The sequence below is a fragment of the Xiphophorus maculatus genome, chromosome 3 (genome assembly GCF_002775205.1).
Source record: "Xiphophorus maculatus strain JP 163 A chromosome 3, X_maculatus-5.0-male, whole genome shotgun sequence".
NCBI lineage: Eukaryota > Metazoa > Chordata > Actinopteri > Cyprinodontiformes > Poeciliidae > Xiphophorus > Xiphophorus maculatus.
Genome location: NC_036445.1, coordinates 28,441,585 through 28,466,636, shown reverse-complemented (window position 1 = coordinate 28,466,636; position 25,052 = coordinate 28,441,585). Strand labels below are relative to the sequence as shown.

Genomic DNA, 25,052 nt, shown 5'->3' with positions numbered 1-25,052 from the left:
GTGAGAGGCCAAGTCTTCATTAACGTGGAGACGCTCCCTGATGTGAGAAGCTCCCCCGGACGCGCTCCTTCATTGGCTGGCGAGCGCATTTAAGCGTGAGCCGACTGCTGATGGGAAATATTTAGAACGCTCCGCTTGTAACGCAGCGGGGTTGACCCGTAGAGGACGCGACCCCGGCAAGCTACTCCTCGACTGTCCACAGTTTAGTAAGAAAGAATTAATGGGGGCAAATATCACTTAAAAGAAATTTTACTTCATAACTAACACCTTGAAATTAGGCCTTTGTCTCTTTAAAAACCATTTTTCTTTCTGAAACTCCACCTTCAGAAAGTCAACACAACATGGCTCCTCTATTAACCCTTTAACAATGTCTTCACCAGAGTTGCACTGAGAAGTAGCTTGTATAATGAGCTCAGTAGAAATGCAGTTCCACCAGCTGTTTGCTAATTGCTGCTAGCTAGTCTGAAGGAGCCGAGTGGGGGAATGGCAGGGGAGGGCTGCTCTGTGAGGCCAAAGCTTGGAAGTTGCAACTCTGAGGAGGAGCTGCATCTCGAAGCCGGGGCTCTGTCACCAGCTACCCGCTGTTTTGCACAGCTGAATGGTTGCCATGGAGATTACATAATTTCTCAAACATGCATGAAAGACTCAAAGAAACACTCCAGGTATGTTTTTGATGATGGAATAACATTACAACACGATGTAACACACAAAAAAAGTCAATTTTACACAATACTGCCCCTTTAAACAGGAAAGCATGACTTTCAGTGTGAGCGCAAAACACTGAGCAGGAAGTCAGTTTAAAAAAAAAAATGCAACGGCAGCAAAGTACATGTAAAATTCACATGCTTACATGCAGGGTAAAGCAAAGGGAAACAGTTAAAGCAGGAGTTAAGTGTTGGGTTTTAGCTCAGTAGAAACAGTTTTTTTTCTTCTCACGGCTACTTAGCACTGCTGACCTTTTAACTTAACTGTTGTGGATCAGATGAATTAAAAGCCTATAGATGCTCCAGTTCACAAAGCTACCAGCCGAGTCTCTACAGATTCTTAACTGCTCTGCTTAAGTGCTGCAATATTTTTTTGCAATAGATCAAATGTTTATTGCGTAAACAGACATGTATTCACTTCTGCTTCTTGTAGTTGTGGTCATACATGGTGGTAGAAGCTGCAAATGATTTTTTTTTTCTTTAAATATATCACCACCGATAAGCAATATCGGAGGTGATAAAAAAGAAAAAAAAAATCAAGCAGATTAAAAATAGACAGATTAAATGTTGAAAATTTTAGATGTAATATTAATTGAATAGAATTTTTAGAATAGAATAGGCAACTGCAAATTAAATGGTTTGTTTTAAATAAACTCAAGGTGTGAGCACTCTTATAGTGAGCAGGAAGCTTATTCCAGAGTGTTGGAGCATAAAAACTGAAAGCCGCTTCAGCACGTTTAGTTCTGACTCTCGGCCCACAAATGGCCCATGGGCCACACATTGGACCAACATTTGTTCCCAATGTTGCCAAAACATTGGGAACTAAAATGCACCAATCAGCCTTTTTTTTCTGGCCAATATTGGTTTCTTGTCGCCTTGAAGAAGAATTACCAGTCTCTGCTTTTCTTTCCATTCTGAGATAGACAGCGCTGTGATAATTCATTTTCTTTTTTAATTCAACACGTCAAGGTTTATTTTTGTCGACTTTTAAAAGCTTGGTGCCACCCTTAACCTTTGAGCATGTGGCCCTCTAGTAATTATGTATAACAGTACATGCATGTTTTGCATGTATGTACATACACGTTTATATATGCATAGTAACATATGATTACCAGCAGGCCTTTGTTTCTGTGTAGAGTTGACAAGTAGACAATGTCTGAAAGTACTAGGCTAAAGGTTTATTTGTTTAAACAGTGAAGTTAGCCTGTGCCTACATGAAGGGATGGAAAAACACTTAAAATAGTCAAATCTGAACTGGAAAACTTTATAGACTCCCTGGCGATTCTTTAAAATTAAAATAATCTGTGATTTGTGCAACCTTTATTCTATCTGTGAATTATACAACTTTTTTGCTTGTTTGTTTTGTGGCGTTTTATTTATTTATTTTTTACACTAAAATCTTAGAAAGCCTCTCAGTTCTCAGACAGGTCAAACCTGGACAGGATTTCCGGAACAGAATACGAATAGTTTATAACACAGTTTATAGACGCAGTAAGAATGTGATTTCTGTTGAGCAGAAGTCTCAGTGCCAGAGTTTTTTTTAAAAAAAGTTGTGAAATAGCGTCAAATCACGAGGTTCGAATCATAAGCCAACTTCAGAGCTGTGCAGAAGTTTTTGCTCCACTTATGGTGCGTTTAGGAGCATGAGCTGTACTCGATAAGCTTATGGGGCAAGAAACTCCAATTTACGCTACTTTCTTCTTTTTTTAAAAAAAAAAGCTAGCACAAAGTTTCGAGGAAACAACGTTTCTCCCTGGCTGGATGCCCGAACTGTCAACTAGCATAGCTCGACACTATAAACAGACCTGTTTTGTGGTGGAGGGTGTGTCTGTCTTCCAGTGCTGCCCCAGCACCGTGCAGCTGGCCCGGGACTGTCTCCTGTCCGTGTCCCGGCCACAGTCTCTGAGAAATGGCGTCTCTGACAACTCTAGCGCCGCCGCCCGTGATGGAAAATATGTAGTCCATTACAGCCCCGTCCCGCAGCTGGGTGTTCAGCCGAAACAGCGAAGGCTTCAAACGAGCTTTCAAACCAGCGCGGACATCCCATAAAACCTGCGCCGACAACAAGTCACAGGTTCAAACCCGTGGTGTTGGAAGGCATTCAGCGCCCTGCACGCTCCAAAACAGGAACTGCTTCACATTCGTGGCAACTTTTTAAAGCCTCGAGTGTCAGAGAGGCTCCCCTCAGTCAGCCTGCTGGCTGGCGACTATCACCGGAATCCCTTTGTCGGAGGGGAAAGCTTTACTGTTAATATTAAAACTTTTAAGTTATTTAACTGTTGTGGACATCAAAGAAAAATGTTCATCTCAGCATTCACATGTGCTGGAGTCTGCATTTCCTTATTGTAGGAATATAATGCAAATGTTAAACAATGGGGAAAGAAAACCCACAACAGCAAACTGCATTGTGTTTGAGTCGATGGCATCACAAGAGGCTCAATTTACCAAGCTATGGTGAATGAGAAACATTTGACATAATTTGATAGAAATTATAACACATTCATAATGCTTAGGTAAATAGCTAAAATATGAGAACACCTGAGACCCTTTAAAAATGCTTTAAAGGGCTAATTTAACACCAAATGTACCTTATTATGCATTGATACGCAGTTTTAGCCATCTACAAATAAATAGTCTTCCTTATTTTTCCTCTTGATGCAGATGGATAGTGATGGTAATAATCCTCTTCTAAACTATAACTGGTAATAATCTGTATAGTACGTTCTTCATATATGACCACATATGGCGACATTCTGATTTTAAATAGTTATTTTATGTCGCACCTATTAAAGGACCTTATTAAAAGTGCAGTATGTCTGCTTGGCGATCAAGGAAGTAGGAGTGGGTGTTTTCTGCAGGAAATATTGATAGAATTTGAAAATAATATTAATATAAAGCACTGACCAGGCTACAAGGATTTTATAACTTTGCTCGGAATAATTTTTTCAGAAATGAAGATTTCAGGACATTCACGCCGTCTTTTCGCATGAAGCCCAGGCGTTTATCTGCCTCATATGATGTCATCAGATGCTCCCTGGTTGGGTGATTATTTTCAGGAGGGTAGTGGAATAAACAACTTATAACAAACTATCCAAACAAATCTGAAGAAAAAAAACAACAAACTATGATGGCATGTTGTTCTATAGGTTAAAAACTGTCCAAAGTGAGTTTGATTGATTTCATAGAAAAAGTCTTGCTAATAGCTTTAATGATGTTGCCATTATTCTGTTTGTACAGCAGTTTGCAAATGTATTTTGTGTGCTGCATATTGCTATAAACCTAGCATATGGATTCCAATTTAAACATTACAAGCAGTTTAACAATGGTAATGCTGTGATTTTATTGGATTCATAATAAGCTGGAGAGTCAGCTCTGTTTATGTCTCTTGATGTGAAATCATGTTGGCATGCAACGATCGGAGGTTTAACTGTCTACAAGAGTGAGGGCAGATCGCGGAAAGACAGGACTGCATTCGACAAACTGGCCTTTTATTGAACCACAACCACCAGCTCTAGAGCATTTATGTGCAGCTAATAAAAGTAGAATAATAATTCTGGATTTTTATTGCAAATAAAACAATCATTAAAATGACAAGAAATAAAAGCATGACATTTTCGCTTTATATCTAACGAATGTATCTAAAGTCTAAGTTTCACTTGCTAAAAAAAAAACTTTTTACAATATTCAGATCCTTTTGAGTCGTACATGTTAAGGTGACTTACTAAGTCAAGTATTCAGAGAACGACAGCAGAAATGGTTAGAGAAGTCTGCCGGTGCAGCAGGAGGGAAGTGGAGGGAGTTGAAGGAACACAAATGAAGACTGGACAGCGAAACGGTGATGGACAGAAGAAAGTTGCGATAATTGGGCAGCAGGCTCAGAAAATGAACTTGGAACCCTCAAGTACATTATTCATCCTGCCAGCGTTGCAGAAGAAACCTCTAAAAATGTTTCAAGGAACACGAGGAAATCGGATCCAGCACTATTCACGCAGTCAGTAACTTAAAAAATGTGGGAGCAGTTTTTGTTTTTCTTCCAGGAATAACGCCAGCAAGTCATTTGTTGCTTTTGTGGTTGCCCAGATGAAGCTGCAACCACAGATGCCAGCACTGAACTTGTATGATGATGGCTGTATATGCACAACAAGAAATGTGCGCCATCTGCTGGCCATCTAGGGTACTGCAGACCCTAATCTGACCTTTGCCTGCTTTGTTTCTGCAGATGGAGACCATTTTCACTTAGAATTTGTTAATTAAAAAATGTTCCTATTATTCAATAAACATGAATAGGTCAACCCTAATTTTGAACATAGCGTAGAATAGAGCACTTTCTATTCCATTCTTCTATTCTAAATAAAGACACGGTTATTAAAAACGTTAGCTGAATATATAAAGCGTCTAAAAATAAACATTTTAAATATTTATTCTAATCATGATAAAAAATTGATCACTATAAATGATAAATTATGAACAATAAAATGCCCACCCCTATTAAAAACATGTATCAATTTACTTCCACGTCAAAAAACGACAATAAAACACCATGAAATTTATGATTATGACGTGATCAAACAAAACAAAACAAAACAAAACAAAAAATAGTTCAAGGAGGCGTGAGTGATTTTTTGCAATAACTTTAAACATCAGTAATAAAACCTTTAACTGAAAGCTAGAGCCAGCAGCTTGGACCCTGACTGAGGCGGCAGCTGATAAGCTTCCAGGAGGATCTGATCTAACTAACTCTTCCACCCTGACCGCCTGGCATCGCGTCAAGCCGAGTCCCTGATGGGTCCCTGATGGGCTCAATGCGACGCCAACAGACCCGGTGATATACCGCGCGGCTGCACGGCCGCCCCGAAGCTGTCATCAAGTCATCCTCGAGTTCCTCATACGGCCTGGAGTTCTGCTCGTCACTTTGCCTGAGGAACACACAGCACACATCCTAACAATAACAGTCAGGAACTACTTCCTGTAAGAACACCTTCACCCTCTAATTAAGCTGTGCTGTGACCAAAGAGGAAAAATGAAAGAATTCCCCATGTGCTCGTCCAACTACATGAGCATCACTGCATGGAAATTACACGAGTGACTTTGTTCTACGTTAAGCCGGCTTGTTTGATGTGCGATTTCCTTGTTTTTAAGAGGTAATTAAAAGAGACTCTGGAGCAAAGCAGCTAACCGGCACTCATTGTGGTGTTATGTCTTTCTGAATCTCCATAAATTATTTGTGAGAGGCAGGTTGGTCCTCAGAGTGTGATTTTATTTATTTATTTATTTTACATCTTTTAGAGATGCAGCAATATTTCTGCCAGCGTTTACACTGCATTCATAATTTATATCATCACCTTTCTTATTAATTTTCTATCCAGATCAGTTTCAGATGCAGTGCTAAGCAGAGAATTATTGCACTTAACTTCTTTTTTTTTGTACCCCTCCAGGGGGTCTTTTTGTGGGCTCTAGTGTCCCTTATATGACAGTAGGCTGACAGGAAAAGGAGAGAGAGAGAGGGGAAGACAAGTGGCAAACATCGCCGGGTCCGGGAGTCGAACCCACAACAGCCGCGTCGAGGACTCAAGGCCTCCAAACATGGGTCGCGTTAACCACTACGCCACGCCCCTGCACTTAACTTCTAATGTTGATTTCATTTAGAGTCTGAAGCAACCTCCATCTCGTTGACATAGAAAACAAACCAAAAAATAAAAAAAACTAACACCCACCTCTGTCAGTTTGTTTCTGGATCACCTCGCAGCAAATCGAGAAGCAAAAATGTTTTTGCTGTTGGTTGTTTGTGTTTGCAAAACGATTAGCTCTTTTCTGGACTTATTTTTTTTTTTCAATACACTGACTGCAGGAACCGATTCATGCCAACTTGTTATAGATTCAATTGGATAAACGCCCTTTGCAATTTGCCCTGTGACCAATTCTGGAGCAAAATCTACACAATTTATTTCTTGAATGAGGCTAGCAGAGTGTAGTTGTATATCTCAGAAGAGGCATGCCATGTGAAATTAGTTTTGTGAAACTAAAACAGCTCAAATGACAAATAAAAAGAGTTGTTGTGCAGTCGTGTTTTAATTTGGGCATCACAAGCAGATCATGTTTGGGTGACAGTTTTAAAATAATCTAGGATCCAAATTTTTAAAAATGAACAAATTTGGAATTTTCATTGAGAAAATGTCAACAATTTAGAAAGTTATTCCTTCTTTCAGATCTGACTGTAAAACGTTTTCACTTGGAAACAAGCAACGTTTAACACTGTAAGCACATGTGAAGTTAAATGTAAAACATTTGTGGCATTTATCTGATAAAAGTAAAAGAAATGTCAAATCTCTCTTCCAGAAATAGACGTGGAATTATCTCATGGGCCAAAAATAATTACGTAAGCCTTAGAGCAGGGTGTCAAACTTATATTCAGTTTGGGCCATATGAAGATCATGAAAGCTCTCAAGAGCCAGTTGTGACCCATTAAGAAACTATTAAAACATTAATAAGTAGCTGTCTCCGCATTCGATAAGTACTTCTTACTAATAAATCTTATTTAACATCGTTTCACAGTCATCAGTCCCTAAAGAATTTCACAATCGTTTATATGATTTTTTTGCAATCAAGTCACAGATTTTGTGGTGCCACCTTAGAAATATTTGCAAGGAATTATGTATGATGCTAAATGTGACGCTTTGTTACTCGCCGAATTGGGGCCCAATAAAAAAAAGAGTCAAAAGTGTTGTAAAACTAAGAAATACTGCCACCTGCAGGTGGGAGCCAGTCACATAAAGTCAAAGTTTTTTACTATTTTTGTGAAATATTTTGCGTGCATTTTAACAATTGCAGAATTGCAAAAAAAAAAAAAAAAAGATCAATATAATTTGGCATCTGGAGTCTAGAGCGCCACATGACAAGCTGACTGAGTTTGCCATGTGCCTTAGAAGAACTCTACACCAGATTTTATCATCTGTCAAAGGGAGAGACTGGGGAATGAGACCTAATCCAAGTTAACAGAGATGATTACATAAGCATGGCACTTGAATGGCTACATTAATATGCAAACAAATGCAGGGACAAGTCCTCGCACAATCCCAATCTGCCGTTTACAGCTGAAATAAACGGCACATAAATGCAGCAGAGTTCAATCATGCAGCGCAAATGTACCTGCTGGCTAAACACAAGCAAGTCTTTCAGTGTGTGTTCTGTTTAGGGGGCTTTATGGAGGAACGCCACGACGGCTTCGGATAGTCAATGCCGTCGTAATGAATGTCGGATGGCGTCTCTTGAAGTTGTCTGCGGAGCCGGAGCGTAAAAACCCAACATACATTGTTCGGAATTTCACTGCTGTTCTGCTCCATTATGCCGCGGCTCATACCAGATGACGACCAATAAAGAGAGTCTGCCGCCAGGAGGAATCAGGCGGAGGCATCCGCACAATGGCAGCAATCACAGGTGTTAAACAGCCCTTGTCAGAAAAATCCCACCCTCTCTCAGATTTCACCTCTCCAAAGCCTGCCAAGCGCTACAACAGATGAGCACGTTTTTCCGCACTGGCAGCGGCATCCAAATATATTAATATTTGAGTGGGGCGACGTGAATCAACAGCGCTGCGGTGTCTGTGAAGACCACAATAATGCTAAGCTGACTCGCCAAATCGTCTGGAGAAAAAGGGCCGCTTCGTTTTTCTGTGAGGATATCTAACTGACTTGCTTCATCCAGTCGTTATTTCACTAGAAAAACACAATATTGAACTTGCACCATCTTCCATTTTTTCACTTTTCTGAGCAGCAGTGAGGTCGTTTGGTCCGTGAGTCATAACCCCAACATCACAGCTGATTATAAAATCATCCAGTAGCCTGGGCTTCCAGTGAAAGAGTGCAGACAAGGACGAACAAAGGAGCATTTGAGGTAGGAATGTAATTTGCAAGTCAAAAGTACAATCTTAACATTGGGCAATTCTTAAAGTAAAATAAAAATGCTAGAAGAAATGTGCTTGTTTTGAGATTTTAGATGGGAAATTACTTCCGAGAAGCAACTGTTAAAATCTGGAAAAGTTTACAAGGGCCATTTTGAAACAACTTGAAGACTTTCCCTCCATACTGAGTCATTTATTCACAGGTGAAAGCAGTTGGACATTTTCCACTGAGTGTACAGCCCAGCAAATTTACCCAAAGGTAAAGCGATGTAACCGCCCTCCCCACAGAGAACACGCTACAGGCCTCAGTTAGCATGAAGCTATATGGTGTGAATGAAGTAGTGCTTCTTGATTGGGAGAGCTGCAAAGTCCATTTTGTCCAGAGAATGTTGCAACAAAGTTGCATCCACCTGAAACGCAAGATTTTAGAGCGATAGCCTTTGAACAGGCGAGACCACTCAATCCACGGGTTTTGTACTTTTACGATCATCATCCCGGAGGAGTGAATGAAGATCAGTTTGGTTTCAACCGTTGGTTTAACGTCTTTTTAATCTTTTTTTTCACACAGTGTTGATCATAGGCATTCACTTTATTTCTTTTACTTTGGATTTTAGAATTGTTGTGTCTACTTTATTTTTACTTTCATTTTCCACAAATTTCAGGTTATTGGCCACTGTTGGTGTGTGGCACGATTCACCAATTATTCTAATATTGATTGAAAAAGTTTAACGCCCATAACTGCCAGTTGTAACACTTCTGACACCAAATATACCTTAATATACATTAATACACACAGTGGACACTGTTTTAGCACTACTGCAGAAGCTGACATCTACAGTACTAACCCTTGTGTGACCGCAATAAATATTTTTATTATGTGAAAATTATTCTCAGACATAACTCAGTACAGAGTCGATGTTTGTCAGGACAAAGTTACCTTTTTTCAAATGATTTTTGCTTCTATGGGATTACTCTCCAAACTAGAGGGGGGAAATGATCAAATCCTTCATGATATTTTCTCTAGAAAGCATGTGATTTTAACAACGGGCTGTATGTTTGTGTTTTCCCCCATTTAATCATCCACCGCTCAACAAAAGAAAATCTGTTTCCTAATTTTTTGAGGAAGGCCAGACATATTGAGTCTGGTCCACATCCCACCATATAATGGTAACACAATAATTAAACCAAACAAGACAGAGTGAGAGTTCATTTCACATTATGCATTCAGATTTAACTGCTTAGCATCTCTGTATGACTGGGAAATGAAGGAGCAGATGGAGTAAAGTAAGTCAGACCCACAGGTGCTTCCTGGTAACCCATTTGTTATGACAGAAGGAACAGAACTGGTTCAACCAGGTCTACAGTCCCTTTGTTTATTCCCGATCTGCTTAGGCACAACACGATAAAACGGGAACAGTATAGAGATAAAAGGACAAACGGATAGAAAGAGAAAGGATGATAAATGATGTAAAACCAATCGCCTTAATTTTCAATCACTAATACTAAGAAAGGTTTAGAAGATTGTTCATAGACGCATATTTCTGACTTACATGTCAAAGTACATGTTTGGCAAGAAAAAATGATTTTGAACTGTTTACTGTTTGACAGTGATGCATTCTGGGTCCAGAATGTAATGTACCCCATCATGGGTGGAGAACGTGAGGTGAAAAAATGGAACTGTTGCATGAAGAGTCTTCACCCACTTCAAAGTAATATAAACGTCAAACTATTTGAGGAATTCTTAGCAGTCAATAAGCAAAAGTTCAACACAGACGTCACTTTATTCAACTGACAGTTCACAAAACAGCCAACCAAGTCAGGGCTTTTGAATTTATACAGAAAAATTAAGCTAGGCAAAGCTAAATGTGCTAAACGTTTTCATAAATGCTAGCTGTGCACTTGTGGACGAGTTCGCACCTCGTCCATTCGTGGACGAGGTGCGAACTCGTCCATTCCCAATTGGGAACGTAGAAAAAAGGATGTAAAACTGACTGAGATTGAGCTATTTCACAAAGTGAAATGGAATAAACCCGTCAGCCTGTTGAAGTGAAAAGATGGAGACATTTCCCAGAAGAGCTGCTGGTGAAATGGCAGTAAGTAGTGGTTCTACAGCAGGGGTGGGCACTCCTGGTCCTCGAGGGCCGGTGTCCTGCAACTTTTAGATGCATCTCTACTTCAACACACCTGAGTCAAATAATGAGGTCGTTAACAGGACTCTGGAGAACTTGACTGCACTTAGGAGGAGATTCAGCTGTTGGATTCAGGTGTGTTGGACCAGGGAGACATCTAAGAGTTGCAGGACACCGGCCCTCGAGGACCAGGAGTGCCCACCCCTGTTCTACAGAGTACTGACTCAGGGGAGCTGAAAGAATTGAAAAGATTTCATGAATTTATTTGTAAAAAAAAAAAAAAAGATCCAAGTCTCTTCACCTTTTCCACTTTCCAACTATCCCGTTTTCTGTTGCCATGACATTATTTTAAACAACGAAATACATAGTAAGGGCTGAACAGACTTGCTGTTTGAAAGTCACATTCCCGTTCAGAGAATGTGGAGATAAGTCTCCCTATTTAAGCCTAACGCTTTTATCAGCGGTAGGAAATGAGTCGGCGGAGGTGATGGTGGTGCGTCATTGTCCGGCCGGACACCGACCCGCCGCCGCCACATTTCAACCCGACGTTATTGCCTGGCTTGTACCTCTCAGGACACTTCTGCAGGGTGGCGAGCGGTGATCGATGAGCGGTGGCACCAGAGCGGTGGCCATCTTTCAGCGCCTCGTCCGCTGCCCCCGCTCAGGGTCATCCGTCCTCTGTGGGCGGCCTCGCCGTCTGAAGGCTCAGCGAGAGCCTGGGCGGCCTCAGCAACGGATGACCGCCGGCTTACCCGGAGGAACGCATCAGTCAGTCGCTCTTTCTGCCTTTGTGCATGCACTTCACGTTGGCCCCTTGCGAGAGAGCCACGTATGACGAGATGCACGACGGCTTCCAGAAGACACTTAATTATAGGCGCAAGAAGCAGACAAGGGGAAAGGAGGCGAACGCGGGACGAGGGAGGGGTGAGGGAGGAAGGGACATGCATCAGACATGCACCGCTGCTCCCTTCAATGCACGGTAATTTATTAAAATAATAAAGCCAAGCCGAGAGCTGAAGGTTAAGTCGACAATAAACCTGACGGGGAGACAGAAAGTGGAAGCCACAGCACAGGCACTGCCAGGCAAATAAACAAAGCCAACATGCTGTTATGTCACCGTCCACTAGCTTATCTGAGCTGAACCCCTCCGCAGGAGTTAATTACCTTCCTTTAAACTCAGACACAGTCGTATATTTCATCATTACCTTAAAATAAAAACCTGCCATAAATCACCTGCCTACAACAAAACCTCAAAAGGTGGCCCCAGAAAGGAATTAGATGGCACCCAGAAACCCCAGCGCCCAGAGGGAGCGAAACTCAAGAGCCAGACAGACGTCTTAAATTCAAGAAGAATGCAAAACGGGGGTTTGGGGGTCCCCACCCACACCACGGCTGCCGTAAAGCTGTCCTCAACTCAAGACACTTTTCATCCATCACCTGACATCGCTCCTTCCACAAGTACGTTAAGCTGGATAATGAATCCCCCCACTCCCAGGAGACGCGCTGGATGGATACGTTGCTGGCTAAATAACGAGCGGCAGACATATCGCATCGTTTAAGGCGTGAATGTCTCCGTGGTTAAATGGAGCCAACCTTTCGGGTAAGCAGCAGCTATAGACAATTAGGAACCAGTGAAGATGTAATTAACTGTGTAGGGAGGGACTCATTGATAATAATCAGTCTATTACTGTAACATACTCACCTTGCATGTCGCATCTGTGGATATAAACACAAGGTTTTGTATAGCCATGTGGTTACTTGTATAGAATAGAGATGTAATTTAAATCTGAATCATAAGTCATTGTCTACAATTTTCAGCTGTTTAATTTGATTAGTTACCAACCTCTCTTTTATGGATTCAAAGAACGTCTTCCTCTTCTTCTTTGTGCTTTGCGCCAGTGGCAACATCCGGTTGTGGACCACGTGACTCATGTGACGCAAAAAAAGTGTTTTCATGGAAGTTTTGCTAAATAAATAAACCAATTTGATTTGGTAAAAAAACCCAAAAAACTAAAGAAAACACCTAATCCTACTGTCAAAACATTTTATTGAAACTGGTGTGTTTCCATCAAGCAAATTTATTTTCAAAATGTCAAATTGTGCAATTATATCGTCAATGGAAATCCAGCTACAGCCTCTCCTGGTGAGTTTGTTTAACAAAGGTATTTGGAGTAGGAGGGGCCAAATCATGCAAATGTTATCCACTACTACAATATCTAAGTATTTAATCCTAAGATAATTAATTATATTTAGTTAAAACCCTGTAGTACTGATAGTGTTTTCCTGCCTTGTAACATCTACTGTAAATCTGGATCTCTACAGAAGTCAGAAAGAATATGGATAAGGTTTGACCAACATTAAAATGCCAGGCAGAGATTTTGACAGGTTTTCTGAATGCTATTGTTTTGATGCTGCTTGTAAATATCCAAAAGTTTCATCTACACGAATCTGAGAATTAACATTACTGGAAAGCCATTAATATAAAGACTAAAAAGCAGAGGACCGAATGTAGAACCCTCAGGTACGTCAGCAGTACTACAGACTGTTTTCCCACATTTTGTCCCGTTGTACAACACAGACAAAACTGTTCTGAAAAATAAATATCAAATAAACTATTAAAAGTATTCCTAATCCCAAATCTACAGTTGTTTAATGGGGAACAGGACAACCTAAAATCAACATTTATTGGAAAAGAAAACAATATATACATATATTTTTTGGAGATTAGCTCAGGGAGAGTATCTTAGCATTTACCCTCCTGTGAGGACAATACGTCAGGGCGTCACACCCGGTGAAAGACAACATCACATCAAGCTACAGTCAAACCAACATGGCACAGAAATGCCCAACAGCCTTTGCTTTAAAATGTCTGAACAGACCGACGCCGACATTGTGAGGGATCGGAAAGAAATGGCGGCGAGAGCAGGCGGCCATAACCCCGGTAAACACTGCCTTGTGTGATTAATGTGTTGTCTCTTTAAATCAATGCTGTTTTGGGTTGCTCCAAAAAGCTCTATAATAATTGCTACAAAGTGCCTCAAAATTGAAAGCATAAATGCATTCTAGATGAGACATCTGCAATAAACATATTCAATGCACTTGTCCTAAATAAGTGCATTTTTAGGATGCACTTATTCATGAAAGTAAACTCTAATTGAATTTTTGAGTGAGGGGAATCATTTTAAGCAGGGTTTCCTTTAGAGGCCGGCGGTTCTTCTAAGATTACCTCGTTTCGCCTTTGCAGGGAAAGAAAAGCATGTGCATAGGTTCACTGTCAGACCCACCATTCGGTGATTATTCTAATCATCCTCTCCACATAGCCCGTGTGGAGAGGATGGGCCATCTTTTCCTCCAGCTACTCTTTCTCCTGGATCAACAGCAGCAAAGCAAATGTGGCCCTGGAAAGCCTAAAAATATAACATTATCGGTGTTGTGGTATTAAAAGCTGAGGGGTGAAGGAGGTAAGGATGGGAAGAGGTGAAGAGCAGGGTTCAAGGTGGATGTGGATAAGCTTTAATCGAGGTGGAATTGTCCTCAACTCCAACCGTTCTGGACCGGATCCAGCTGCCCTATCGGCTGCCATTATTGTCACTGATTAGGCTGCAAGGACAGTGAATGGAAGTCACAAAAAATATAAATAAAAAGCACTCAAAGAATTATGTCTCCATGAGGATAGGAATTGGTTGGTTGGGCGCATAAATGTAACAAACAGAAGTGAGTCTGTCTTGATTTATATATCTTAGGGATGCACTGATATTAAAATTTGGGCCAATATCCGATACTAATAATGGTGTTAAGGTTGACAAACGATATTTACTGATGTTATACCTATCATCTATATTTCCATTTCTGACCCTTCGAAAGCAACTGTACCAATACCAATAAGTAAAAAAAAAAGACTAATGTCTAACATTAGCCAATATCATTGTTGATGCAGATATATAGTGCATCCCTAGTATTTTTGATTAGATAATAAGTCACACATCTAAAATAGATCTTAGTAAAGTAACAGGGTCTGGGTATGTCCTGGGGTCTTCTCCCAATGGTATGGTGATGTGGCGGTGACGGTCTGTGTACGTATATTATGAAGAATTGTACAAATGTACATAATTCCTCACCACATCCTCAAAAGTATTCATGTAGCCAGCAAAAAAAAACAAAAAAACAAAAAACAAACATTCTTCTTGCGTTGACTTTAATTGCTCTATATTTGGTATCACAGCCGACATGGACTGATTGCTCCGCTGCCATTGCCAAACCGCAACCCTACACAGGCATCATTCAAAACCCCATTTGCTGATTGGGCTTGTTGAAATTCAACCGGAGAAATCCAACTCAATGGGAGAAATCCCAGATGAGCAGTAAAAGGGAAATGAGAATCGAGCAAAACTACGCAATAATGTTTTACTAAAGATCGTTAAACATTTTGTGTTTCTCCTGCATGTGGTATACAAATATACCACATGCTTTATTAGGTCATAATTCTGGCATTACTGGGGAATCAATGTTATTGATCATTTAAAGAGCCAGACTATTGGCACCAATGGCATTCTGCTCTCATAATTTCTATAAGTGGTATTTCATACCTGCTTTGTCGTTTTTCTACTTCTTAAATAATGCTTTACTCTGGCTTCCGTCACCTAAAGAGAGCTTTTTCTATTTCCCAATAAGTATATTAAAAAACTCCAAAACAGAGCTGTTTTATGTCTATAAATTCATGAGCTAAAGAGAAACAAATTTCAACAGTTATGCGAAGTGGCAGATCTTATTTTCCCTCTGCTGTGGAATAAATCAATAGCAGGGGCCGGTCTAAGCAATCGACAGCGGAAAACTGCTTACTCTTCATTTGAGCAATATGTAATCAATCCCAGGCACAGGATGGCTGCAGCACTTTCCAAACTAAGTGGGAAAACGGTGGGATTACTGGCTCACTGGCATTTATAAATTGAGCCCAACGAGAGGAGGGCCACCAAGAGACTCCCGGTCAACATAATTACACCGGCAGGCCAATAAATCCGAGGCACAGATCTTTTTACAGCAGAGCTGCAGTAAATTCAGCTGATTTCCCCCCACAGTGGCTATTCTCTTTCTTTCTTTCTGTTTTTTTGCACAACAGAAGGAAACATTTATGCTTTCATTGCTGTCTAAAGATTGGAAAAGGAAGAAGAAAAAACAAAAAAAACAAACAGTGGCCTTGGTTGCTACAAATCTCTGTGGCGGTTTTGCTTTGGGCCAAGCTGTGACTCAGTGCAATGATTTAGATCTGCACAGCGTCGACTCATACGCATGACAGAATAATACACGGTGGACAAAAATCTGCATTTGCTGCCCTTGGCACCAGTGAAGGTAAAGCGGACTGGAAGTCCTGCTTTTGCAAAGAAAAAAAATTCAAACGTCACTGAAAATCCTCGGAACTGTTCCGTCTCTGAGGACGTTTTACGAGTGGGAAAATGTCAGAAAAATACAAAAAGCTAATGTGATACTGATCTACTGTCCAGTGAGAATGCCAGAGGATGACAGACCGCTACTACAAACGCCAGCGTCCTGAATGCATAAAGCATCCGGAGCAAACACTCTGCCTGTCGCTCTCCTGTAATCTGTGAGTGCTGTTGTTGCTGGGCAGAGATGTGCCCAGATATCGGCGCGTCACCGGAATCTGCCCTGACTGGTGACTGGTTGGTGAGAGAAACCTTTTTACCTCTGACAGGTTGTGCTATCAACAATCACTGTTGACCGCTTAATGGCCCAGCGTCGTCCAACCGAAGTCAGTCAACGTATGTGCGGTCAGGTTTGTGTAAAAGTGAACGTCCTGCGAACATGCCGGGTTTGGAAATGTTGACAGGTTTTTGAAAATATCAGACTCAAAGCAGGGAATAAATACAGACTGCTGATTACAGTTAGCAAAACATGCTAACAGAGCTAATCTCTAAAGTGAAGTACCGACTGAAATGTCCACAACAAATCTTTGTTTTAAAACAATATAACTCTTATAGAGTCTGGTCTCTCACACATCCAATCGGAGGTTGCTGCTAGAAACAGTAATTTACAGTAGCAAGAAGGCTGGAAAAAAACAATGTTTTTTAAAGCTGTTGATTACAGTTCCTAAAGTGAAATGAGAATCAGCTCAAATTGGTTTAGAAAAGTTATGATCAGTCCATTAGAATTTCCCTAAATAGTCTTAAACATTGTATTATGTATTTTATAGGGCAACTGTGGCTCTTTGGTATAGTCGTCGTCTTGCAATCGGAAGGTTGTAGGTTTGATTCCAGCTTCCTCCTGCCACATGTTGATGTGCCTCTGGGCAAGGCACTTAACCCCAAATTGCCTACCGATCTGTGTATCGGGTGTATGTTTGTGAGTGCGACTGGGTGATTGTGACTCTAGTGTAAAGCGCTTCAAGTGGTCAAAATGACTGGAAAAGCGCTATATAAGTTCAGTCCATTTACCATTTAAAAAACAAAACATCACATTTACATGCACATCTTTGAGATAAATGGCCATTTATCTCAAACATTTGGGAAATGTTTGAATCATGTATAATTTTCTTTCTAATTGTATACCACTTTGTGCTCAAATTCTAATGAAACATACTTACGTTTGTGGTTGTAATGCGACAAAATATGGAAAAGTTCAAGGGGTGTGAATACTTTTGCAAGCCAAAGTAGCTTAATTTACTGATGGAATTTCTTTTGGATTCAAATTGGTTAGTGTTGGGGTGTTACCATACCTGAGGTATGATTAAAGTTACAAAAATCATTTGTAACTTTTCTATCAGCTCAGAACACAACCTCTACTTCCTGTATTAATATTTGGAACTCCTTCACCAGACACATCTGCCAACAAACAGACTGAATGCTCCAGTGTGGTTTGTAGTGACGTGTTTGGATTCATCTGGAGTTTTCTCCGCTTGAAAATAAACCGAATCAAACGCAAAGGAAACAAGTTAAACCTCATCAACTGACTCGTACCAAAGTATATGCACTAGAAGTGTAAAAATGCCCTTAAAAAAATAGAGCCAAAGTCAAAACTTGTTCTTAAATCGTCTCTCGGTTGAGTTTTATTGCAGTAAAATGAGCTCACTTCATTAAGCAACTCTTTCAAACAAGCCTAACAGTTATACCAAACATGTATAGAGTCGTAGTAAAAAGTCCCCTGAAGTCACGCCGTTTCTTCTGAATCACCTTTATTCGTCGTTTTATCAGCCGCCGTCATAAAAAGGAAAGTCCTAGATGGCAGTGATTAATTCCAGCGCCGGTCCAGTCCGGGCGAGAGTGTGGAGAATAATAAGTGTGGAGTAAAAAGTCAAAACCGGGTAAAACAGAGGTGACATTCTCTGCCTGTAACCACGTTAGCATCAAATCCTCTCCACTGCCGGCTAGAAACAGTTAAAGCATACTATTAACCTTTGTGGTAATGGCTGCCAGCCCTCGCGGGGCCGGTACGCTGACCTTCCTGTCTGTGACTCATGGGCACCGGGATGCACCTCTGTCGTACTTTACACCGCAGGCGGCTAACGCGAGATCCACCTGAATGAAACAAATGAGCTCTCTGTTGTTTCCGGGGCGTAATAATACCCCAGATGTATCAGATATCCCAATTAGGGTTTGCAACGACGTTGAGATTTGAGGGTTTTTTTTTTTCCCAGAATCATGCAGCCCTGGAGGCACATTGTCGTCAGGCTTTTCTTATCAGCAGGCAGAATAAACTGTGGCACCTCAGGCAGCAGCGCTTTCTCTGGATCAACTCTGGAGGTTTTTGTACAAATTTTACCCAAACTGACAGAAACCTTGGAGCTCGCATAGAAAACCAAATGTGTGCTGAGAAAGTGTTTCTTTTAAACACAAATCTGAAACAGCCATGACCTGATCAGCTTTCATGTTTACATCGCATCAGTAAGTCAACATGAACTATAATGCTGCAGAAAAGGCATTTGTGCCCCTAACACATTTTGTCTGTTTGCCACAGATTAATATTTAAGATCATCAAGCAAAATCAGCGATAACCCGTTGTAAGCACAAAATACAGTTTTCAAATTAAGATTTTAATTATTAAGGTAAAAAAAGTTAATAAAACAAACCTGGCCTTATGAACGGTATTATTGGCTGTTTTTGCTGAATCATGAAGTATGTTATTAACTCCATTAACTCCTTCCCGATCTACAGAAGTACAAGAACAGATAAAAAGCAAAACTAAGTAAGCAAAATCAATCTGCATAGAAAGAGTTTCAAAAGACCTTTTCTAAAGCTTTTGGGATTAAAGTGAACCCCAGTGAGAGCCAAAATGAGCAGTACATGGTGAAACTTCCTTGGAGTGGCTGGTCTAGCAAAATCACTCCAAGAGCAAATGGACAACTCATCCAGACGGTCACAACAGAACCAGGGGTGTCTAAACAACTGCAAAGCCGCTACAGTTAAGATTGAAAAATTAAATTGAGAGGCAGGGCAAAGACGACATCTAAGCAGGATGAAAGAACAGAAACAGAAGAACTCTGCATGAGAGACGATACATTTCAGGCCACTTTAGCTATTCAGCTAATGGATAAGACTTAGAAGGACTGAAAAATAAGATAATCAGTTAGGTTACTCTTGACTTGCTTGTCCATACAAGAAAACTCTTTAGTTTACAAAACATAACAGGAGAGAGGGGGAAAAAAGGAGAACTGAGCACAAATCTGACTAGCCGTACCTAGCATCCCCAATCAGGTTGTAACTCAACAAGAACAAGGTAATGCTGGTCTGGTGAGCCAACAGACAAGAGTCAAACACTGAGAGAAGCAGTACGACTGAAAAGCCTCAGATCTCCACAAAGGCAGTAGCGAGACAGAACGACTGAGTGGGAAGAAGGATGGGTAGGAAAAAGAGGCTCCTCCGGATTTGTAAAGAGGCTAAGCTGCCTTCTGGTGCTACGTGACCAGCTTGCTATGCCAAGGCAAGACGGATCGGGCTTATCTCGGCGCACACAAGCGGCACCGCTGGCAAAAGGCACAGCGGCATGCCCGTGGGTTCTGCTGTCTGAGTGTGCCCAATCGCTCTTATCCCACCGCTTTCATTCACGTTTTACTGCCGTCCTCCCATCACTGTTTAAGCCATCTCTCTTTATTTTGGGAATGGAGATGTTAAAGCGTGATTGTGACGGGGGTTGGGTTGATCGCTCACGTTCGAGGCGGATTTTGAGCCCGAGGTCTCTCATTTTTCCCCGTACACTCCGTCTTCACGGCTGGGTTTCCAGTCGTGTGGTTTTGGACATGTTCAGCAAAACCAATGTAAAGGAAACCCTTCAGCAGTTCAGCAGCTCAGTTTTAATGTTTGCTATCAAAGTGTCACGGGAAACACACTTCCTACACGTTCTCTCGCCATCTCACCCTCACGATGTTAACTTTGTAGCATCTACAGTAGTGGTGAGCAGGTTGCCTTCAATGTATACTGTTTGTAAGAAAAGATGGACTCCAAACCTTTGACACTTTTCGTCAGCGTTCCACAGGTTTGAGCTCTTTTTACCAACATGCCAGAGGAAGAGTGCTACATACAGAAAGCGTTTTCTCTGGTAAAACAATGTGCTACATGTAAAACAATGCAGCACATTGTTTTACACTACCCCACCTTTTCCTGTACATTTGTCACTCCTTCCTCAGCATTTCAATGAGATTAAAATTTATTGGTATGCTTTGGGTAACTACAATGTCGTAGGGTCCAGTTCTGTTTAAATGATGGTCTCACATTTTCTTCGAGCAACCTTTTGATACACATTAGGATTTATCAGGGATCAGCATCCCCAACCACGTCACTTCCATCAAGGTGCTCCACAGCTGGTGTGAGCTTCTTTTCCTGGAATGCTGAATGTGGTCTCTACTAAACGTTCTCTGCTCTAGTTGTCCAAATAATACAATGATAGGTTTGTTGTTCTTAGAAAAAGAAGGTTCCTAATTGAATTTCAATCAGTGAAGTTAAATCTATGCAGTCTCTTTCTCATTGGTAGGCATGCTGTCTCATCAAACGTAGCAGGGGCCTGCAATATGTTCCACTCTAACATTTTTCTACAGTCTGCTTTTGGATTGAACTTGCTTCAACAGAAAGAAAAGAAAAAAACAACGGAGGATACAGGCAGTAGGCCTTCTTTTTGAAAGCTTTAAGCAGTTCTTTGGATCTCATTATGTTGTTCTTTCACACTTCAATAGTCAGGAGGACACCAAGCTAACTGAGGCTTAAACAAGGCGACGCTCCTTCAACATGCTGAGAAACAGTGTTCTACTTTTCAGATGTGTTCAAATTCATCTCTGCAATATTAAGAATAGTAAAAATTCTGGTCCATATACTATATATTTTTGGCCCCGAGCCGATTGCCCATAAACTTCCAGAACCTTATTGCCTAATCCAAAATTAAATGCCTTACAGTCATTGACTGTTATTTTTTGAATATCTCAGCAGAGGGAAAAATCACAGAGTGAAAGAAAAATGCTACATTTCTCAGGAATAGCACATTTACAGTGGCACAAATAGTCGCCCTTCCCTTTCTCAAATGGGGGATTGGTTTACAATATAGTAGCAAAACAGTTTTGTCTTGTAAAATTCAACACGGCGTCACTGACTGGGGGTGAAAACAGGATGACACGTGTGAATGAGTGAACACCAGGATTTTATTCCGCATCACGAGTCACATGGTCAACAATCGGATGTTGCCACTGGCGCAAACCGTGAAGAAAAAGACGACAGGAAGTAGTTCGACGATCACAGCACAGGACATTTTTTATTGACGTATTGCGTGCACAAACATATTCACGTGGGATTTTAATTGCGTTTTGTCATTTAATGAAAACACAGCAATTGCAAAATTGTGCATTTTCGACATTAGCGAAATACCGACAGAGGTTTGTACGCATTTGTATTTGACATGCCGGTAATAATCCATTAGACTGGATGTAGAGGTGACAGCTTAGGCAGAGTAAATAGAAAGAAAGCCGACCTCACAACCTTTACCTTACTAGATGATCAGTTTTCTATTGATCATTTCCTGTAATGAAAACAGACATTTTGATTAAGTATGAAAACCATACAACACGTGGAGATTTGAACTATTGAAGCACAATGAAAGAAGCTCCACTGCTGCAGTAGGAGCTACAGCTGAAACCCTGGTGGAAGAGTGAGAGAGGTCGGCTAATGAAAGATATGTAATCTGATCTCTCCTAATGAGAAAGAGAGGAGAAATGGTGTTTAGAGTGATAAGCAGCTTAAACTTTCAAACTTAGATATGAGCAATGTCATTTACTACCATGCAGTACAGACCAATGACAGATCATCAGTGAGATTATTAAGAAATTTGAAGGATCACTTGAGATGGTTTAAATGCATTAAAATATGAACAGATTGTAACAGATATGGAAACCTGTGGATCATGTGTTTGATGTTGTAGTTGAAGTGACTTTTCCATTTATATTCACATTTTGTCTCAGTGTTTTACTAGTGTAGGGTTTTACATGATTGAGCAAAACAAAGTAGGTCATGAAGTTAAGGGGTGTGACATGGAATGCTTTAATGAGTAAAATCTGAAAAGTGTGACATGAATTTATGTTCATTCTGTCTTTTTTAGTTTGAAGAGTCACCATTTTTAGAAAAAATTGCAGGTCTTTGAGGGTATCTATCAAACAAAGAGTTGCTCATCTGTCTTTCCAAAATATTTAAAGCTCAATCAGAGGGAGACCATCTGGAAATCAGTTTTCCTTCCTTCCAGTCTCAGTTGGATTTCGGTCTATGCTCAGGCTGAGCCGTTTGAAAATAACAAACCCTTAGACCGAGAATATTTCCTGAAACGTCCACAGACACCAAGATCAGTCTTTGGTATCACATGGGCCGTTGCTAAGAAAGTTTTTGAGGTCGGAAGGATCAGAAGGAGCTCTCAGCGTGGCCTGCTGATGTGGAGTAGACCACACGTCAGTGAGAGCTAATTAGCAAACAAAGCCGTAATCCAGAGCTATTCACAGAAAGAAGCACGCATAGATGGATGCTAACCTTGACTCATGTCACACGACTGCATCCGCCTTTGAGTTTCTTAAATGATTCAAAGACAGACGGTGGCTCTGGGCTTCTTATTACTTTATCATACATGTCATTTCTCTTTTTTTTCTTACACACTACACTCACTACTTCACATGCCTTTGGATCGCAGTGTGTATTTTGTGTTATAATTTTGCCCTTATTATACATGAAGTTATCCTAAATTCTGTAAATATGAAATTTATATTTGTATTTTTGTGTGAATCTGCGGACTTAGATCGCCTGACACTTGCACCAGAATTTCCCCACTACGGGGGAATAAAGGGGATTTCTATTCTATTCTGTTGAGTTCTAAAGGGAATTCGAAATGCAGCATTTTCTTGTTGGCCTTCAGATTAGAGGGGCTAACTACACGTGTATGCCACACTTTTCAGATTTTTATTAAGTCTAAGTCTGTAATTAACTAACTTTTTGTCTGTTCTAGTTCTATTTAAGCATTCCTCTAAAGTCTTGAGGGACACATTAACAGCCATGGCGGGCTGGATTTGGCCCCCGAGCCTCGAGTTTGACACCTGGACTATTACTTAAAATACCAATATATAAACGCTAAAATATATTTTAGTTGGTTGAAAAATGTGATACTACAGGTGTATTAATACTTTAGCTAGGTGCTGTAGTTGCTATTCAGAGCAGGAGGCTGTTTACCTGGACTTCCCAAAAGATTTGAGCATTACAGAATAAAAGACCAGCAAAAGAAAAAAAATGACTTCACAACAACAGCGTGACAAGCATCTGAATAGGTAATTACTGGTATTTTTCTCAGCATGGAATCTTCGAGAAGCGCTTCTAATTAGCTTGAGCAAAAAAACAAGAGGAAAGACGTTTTCTGGACTGAACAAAGTGAAACCGTCCCACAAAATGCCCTCGCCCTTCTCGGAGTATTCAAGGTTCAAAATTAAAGTAGGAACTGGAATGTGAATCCTGCTAAGAACACATTTCATCCCCTTTTAAAGATGATTACAAATATAAAAAACGTCGCTGGGTGTTATTGGCACCTCCGGCTGTCGTCTGTTCGTTAACAGACAGAGATGCGCCACCTGAGAACGACCACTTCCAGACTTCCCATGACGCAAAAATGCAGCTGCTGGGTGACACAGAGAATAGTTTTAAAGGACAAACACACCTTTAAGAAGCTGCAGAAATCAGAAGTAAAGGAGCAGCAAGGTAGCGACTTAACACTCAACCCAACACCTTCTTCAATCTACTGAATATCTGCTAATGGAAAAGCCGCCGCCCTCCTAAAACCAAGCGAGGTTTGTCGGTAGGTCCCCTTTTTAACCCGGCAGAGAAAATCCCATGAATAACTAACAGGAGAATAATCAGTCAGCCGGGCCCGCCGCGCTACGGGCCCTACGGTTCACCGGCATGTGGCGTTCCCTCTCGTTTATTAGCATTTCCTGTGTCAGCAGACCAGATAGACCAGCAGATAGACCACACTGCTGTGCTAGCAGAGCAAGGAGTCCAGTTTCTGTCTATAACCCAACAATACACACACAAAAAACACAACTTTTCCCACTCCAAGCAAAAAATTACTTGTGATAGGACGGCCCACCCAGGCTCTAACGGGTGATTGGTGTACTTGTATCCAACTCAGATTCAGCTCTGCTACTAAAACTTTCATCTGCAGAAAAATCAATACTTGACTTGATACGATTTCAGTCAGACAGGGAGCGTAACATTGCAAAAGGAGCCAAGGTTGGTGCCACAGCTTGTAGCGATCTGCTGGAGCCGTCTGTCCTTGTGACGGATTAGCCATTTCCTCACACCAAACCCTCCCCCCCTCCACCCCCGCACCTCCGGTCAGACACGCAGGAAATGCATTAGATGATAACGAGAAAGGGGGGGTGGGTTCAAAAAAGATGGAGAGAGAGAGCAAGAAATAGCAGAGAGATGAAGCACAGAGGAACAAAAAATGGTAGTAAAAGAAAGAGGAAAACATGGGTGAGGGTCGGTAACAGGTATCAGGCAGATACCGACTGATCCACTGACATGTTGTCAAGACTCTCCATTGTTACCAACAGGCCTATGGGGGGGATGGTGAAGGGTCTCAGGTGAGGCACAACCTGCCTTAGCATAGCTGGAATTAGAGCAGAAAGCATATAAAATGGGAGCCATATGGATATGATCGGACTGGTTACCAGAATCACCATGTATCAAGATTTGAAAAGGTTCTGCATTCAAAATTCTGTAAAGAGTCTTTTGAATGTCAGAGAAAATGTGTTTAAGCTAACCACTGGTAGCCAGCTGGCTAAAATATGGCTCACACTGATCTGCT

At 41.0% G+C, this 25,052-nt stretch overlaps 1 protein-coding gene across 5 annotated transcripts in view; it reads right to left on the bottom strand.

Annotated features, from left to right (window-relative positions):
• Positions 1–25,052, bottom strand: part of oxr1 (oxidation resistance 1) — a 168,916-nt gene that overhangs the window by 70,134 nt on the left and 73,730 nt on the right. The window contains exon 1 of one of the 5 annotated variants that reach the window (XM_014471905.2): positions 2,510–2,846. The exons of the other annotated variants lie outside the window; for them this stretch is intronic. Within the exon in view, the coding sequence (XP_014327391.2) occupies positions 2,510–2,669 (160 nt within the window). The 5' untranslated portion in view covers positions 2,670–2,846. Of the gene's footprint in view, positions 1–2,509; positions 2,847–25,052 lie in introns of those variants that run through there. 5 annotated transcript variants of the gene reach the window in all.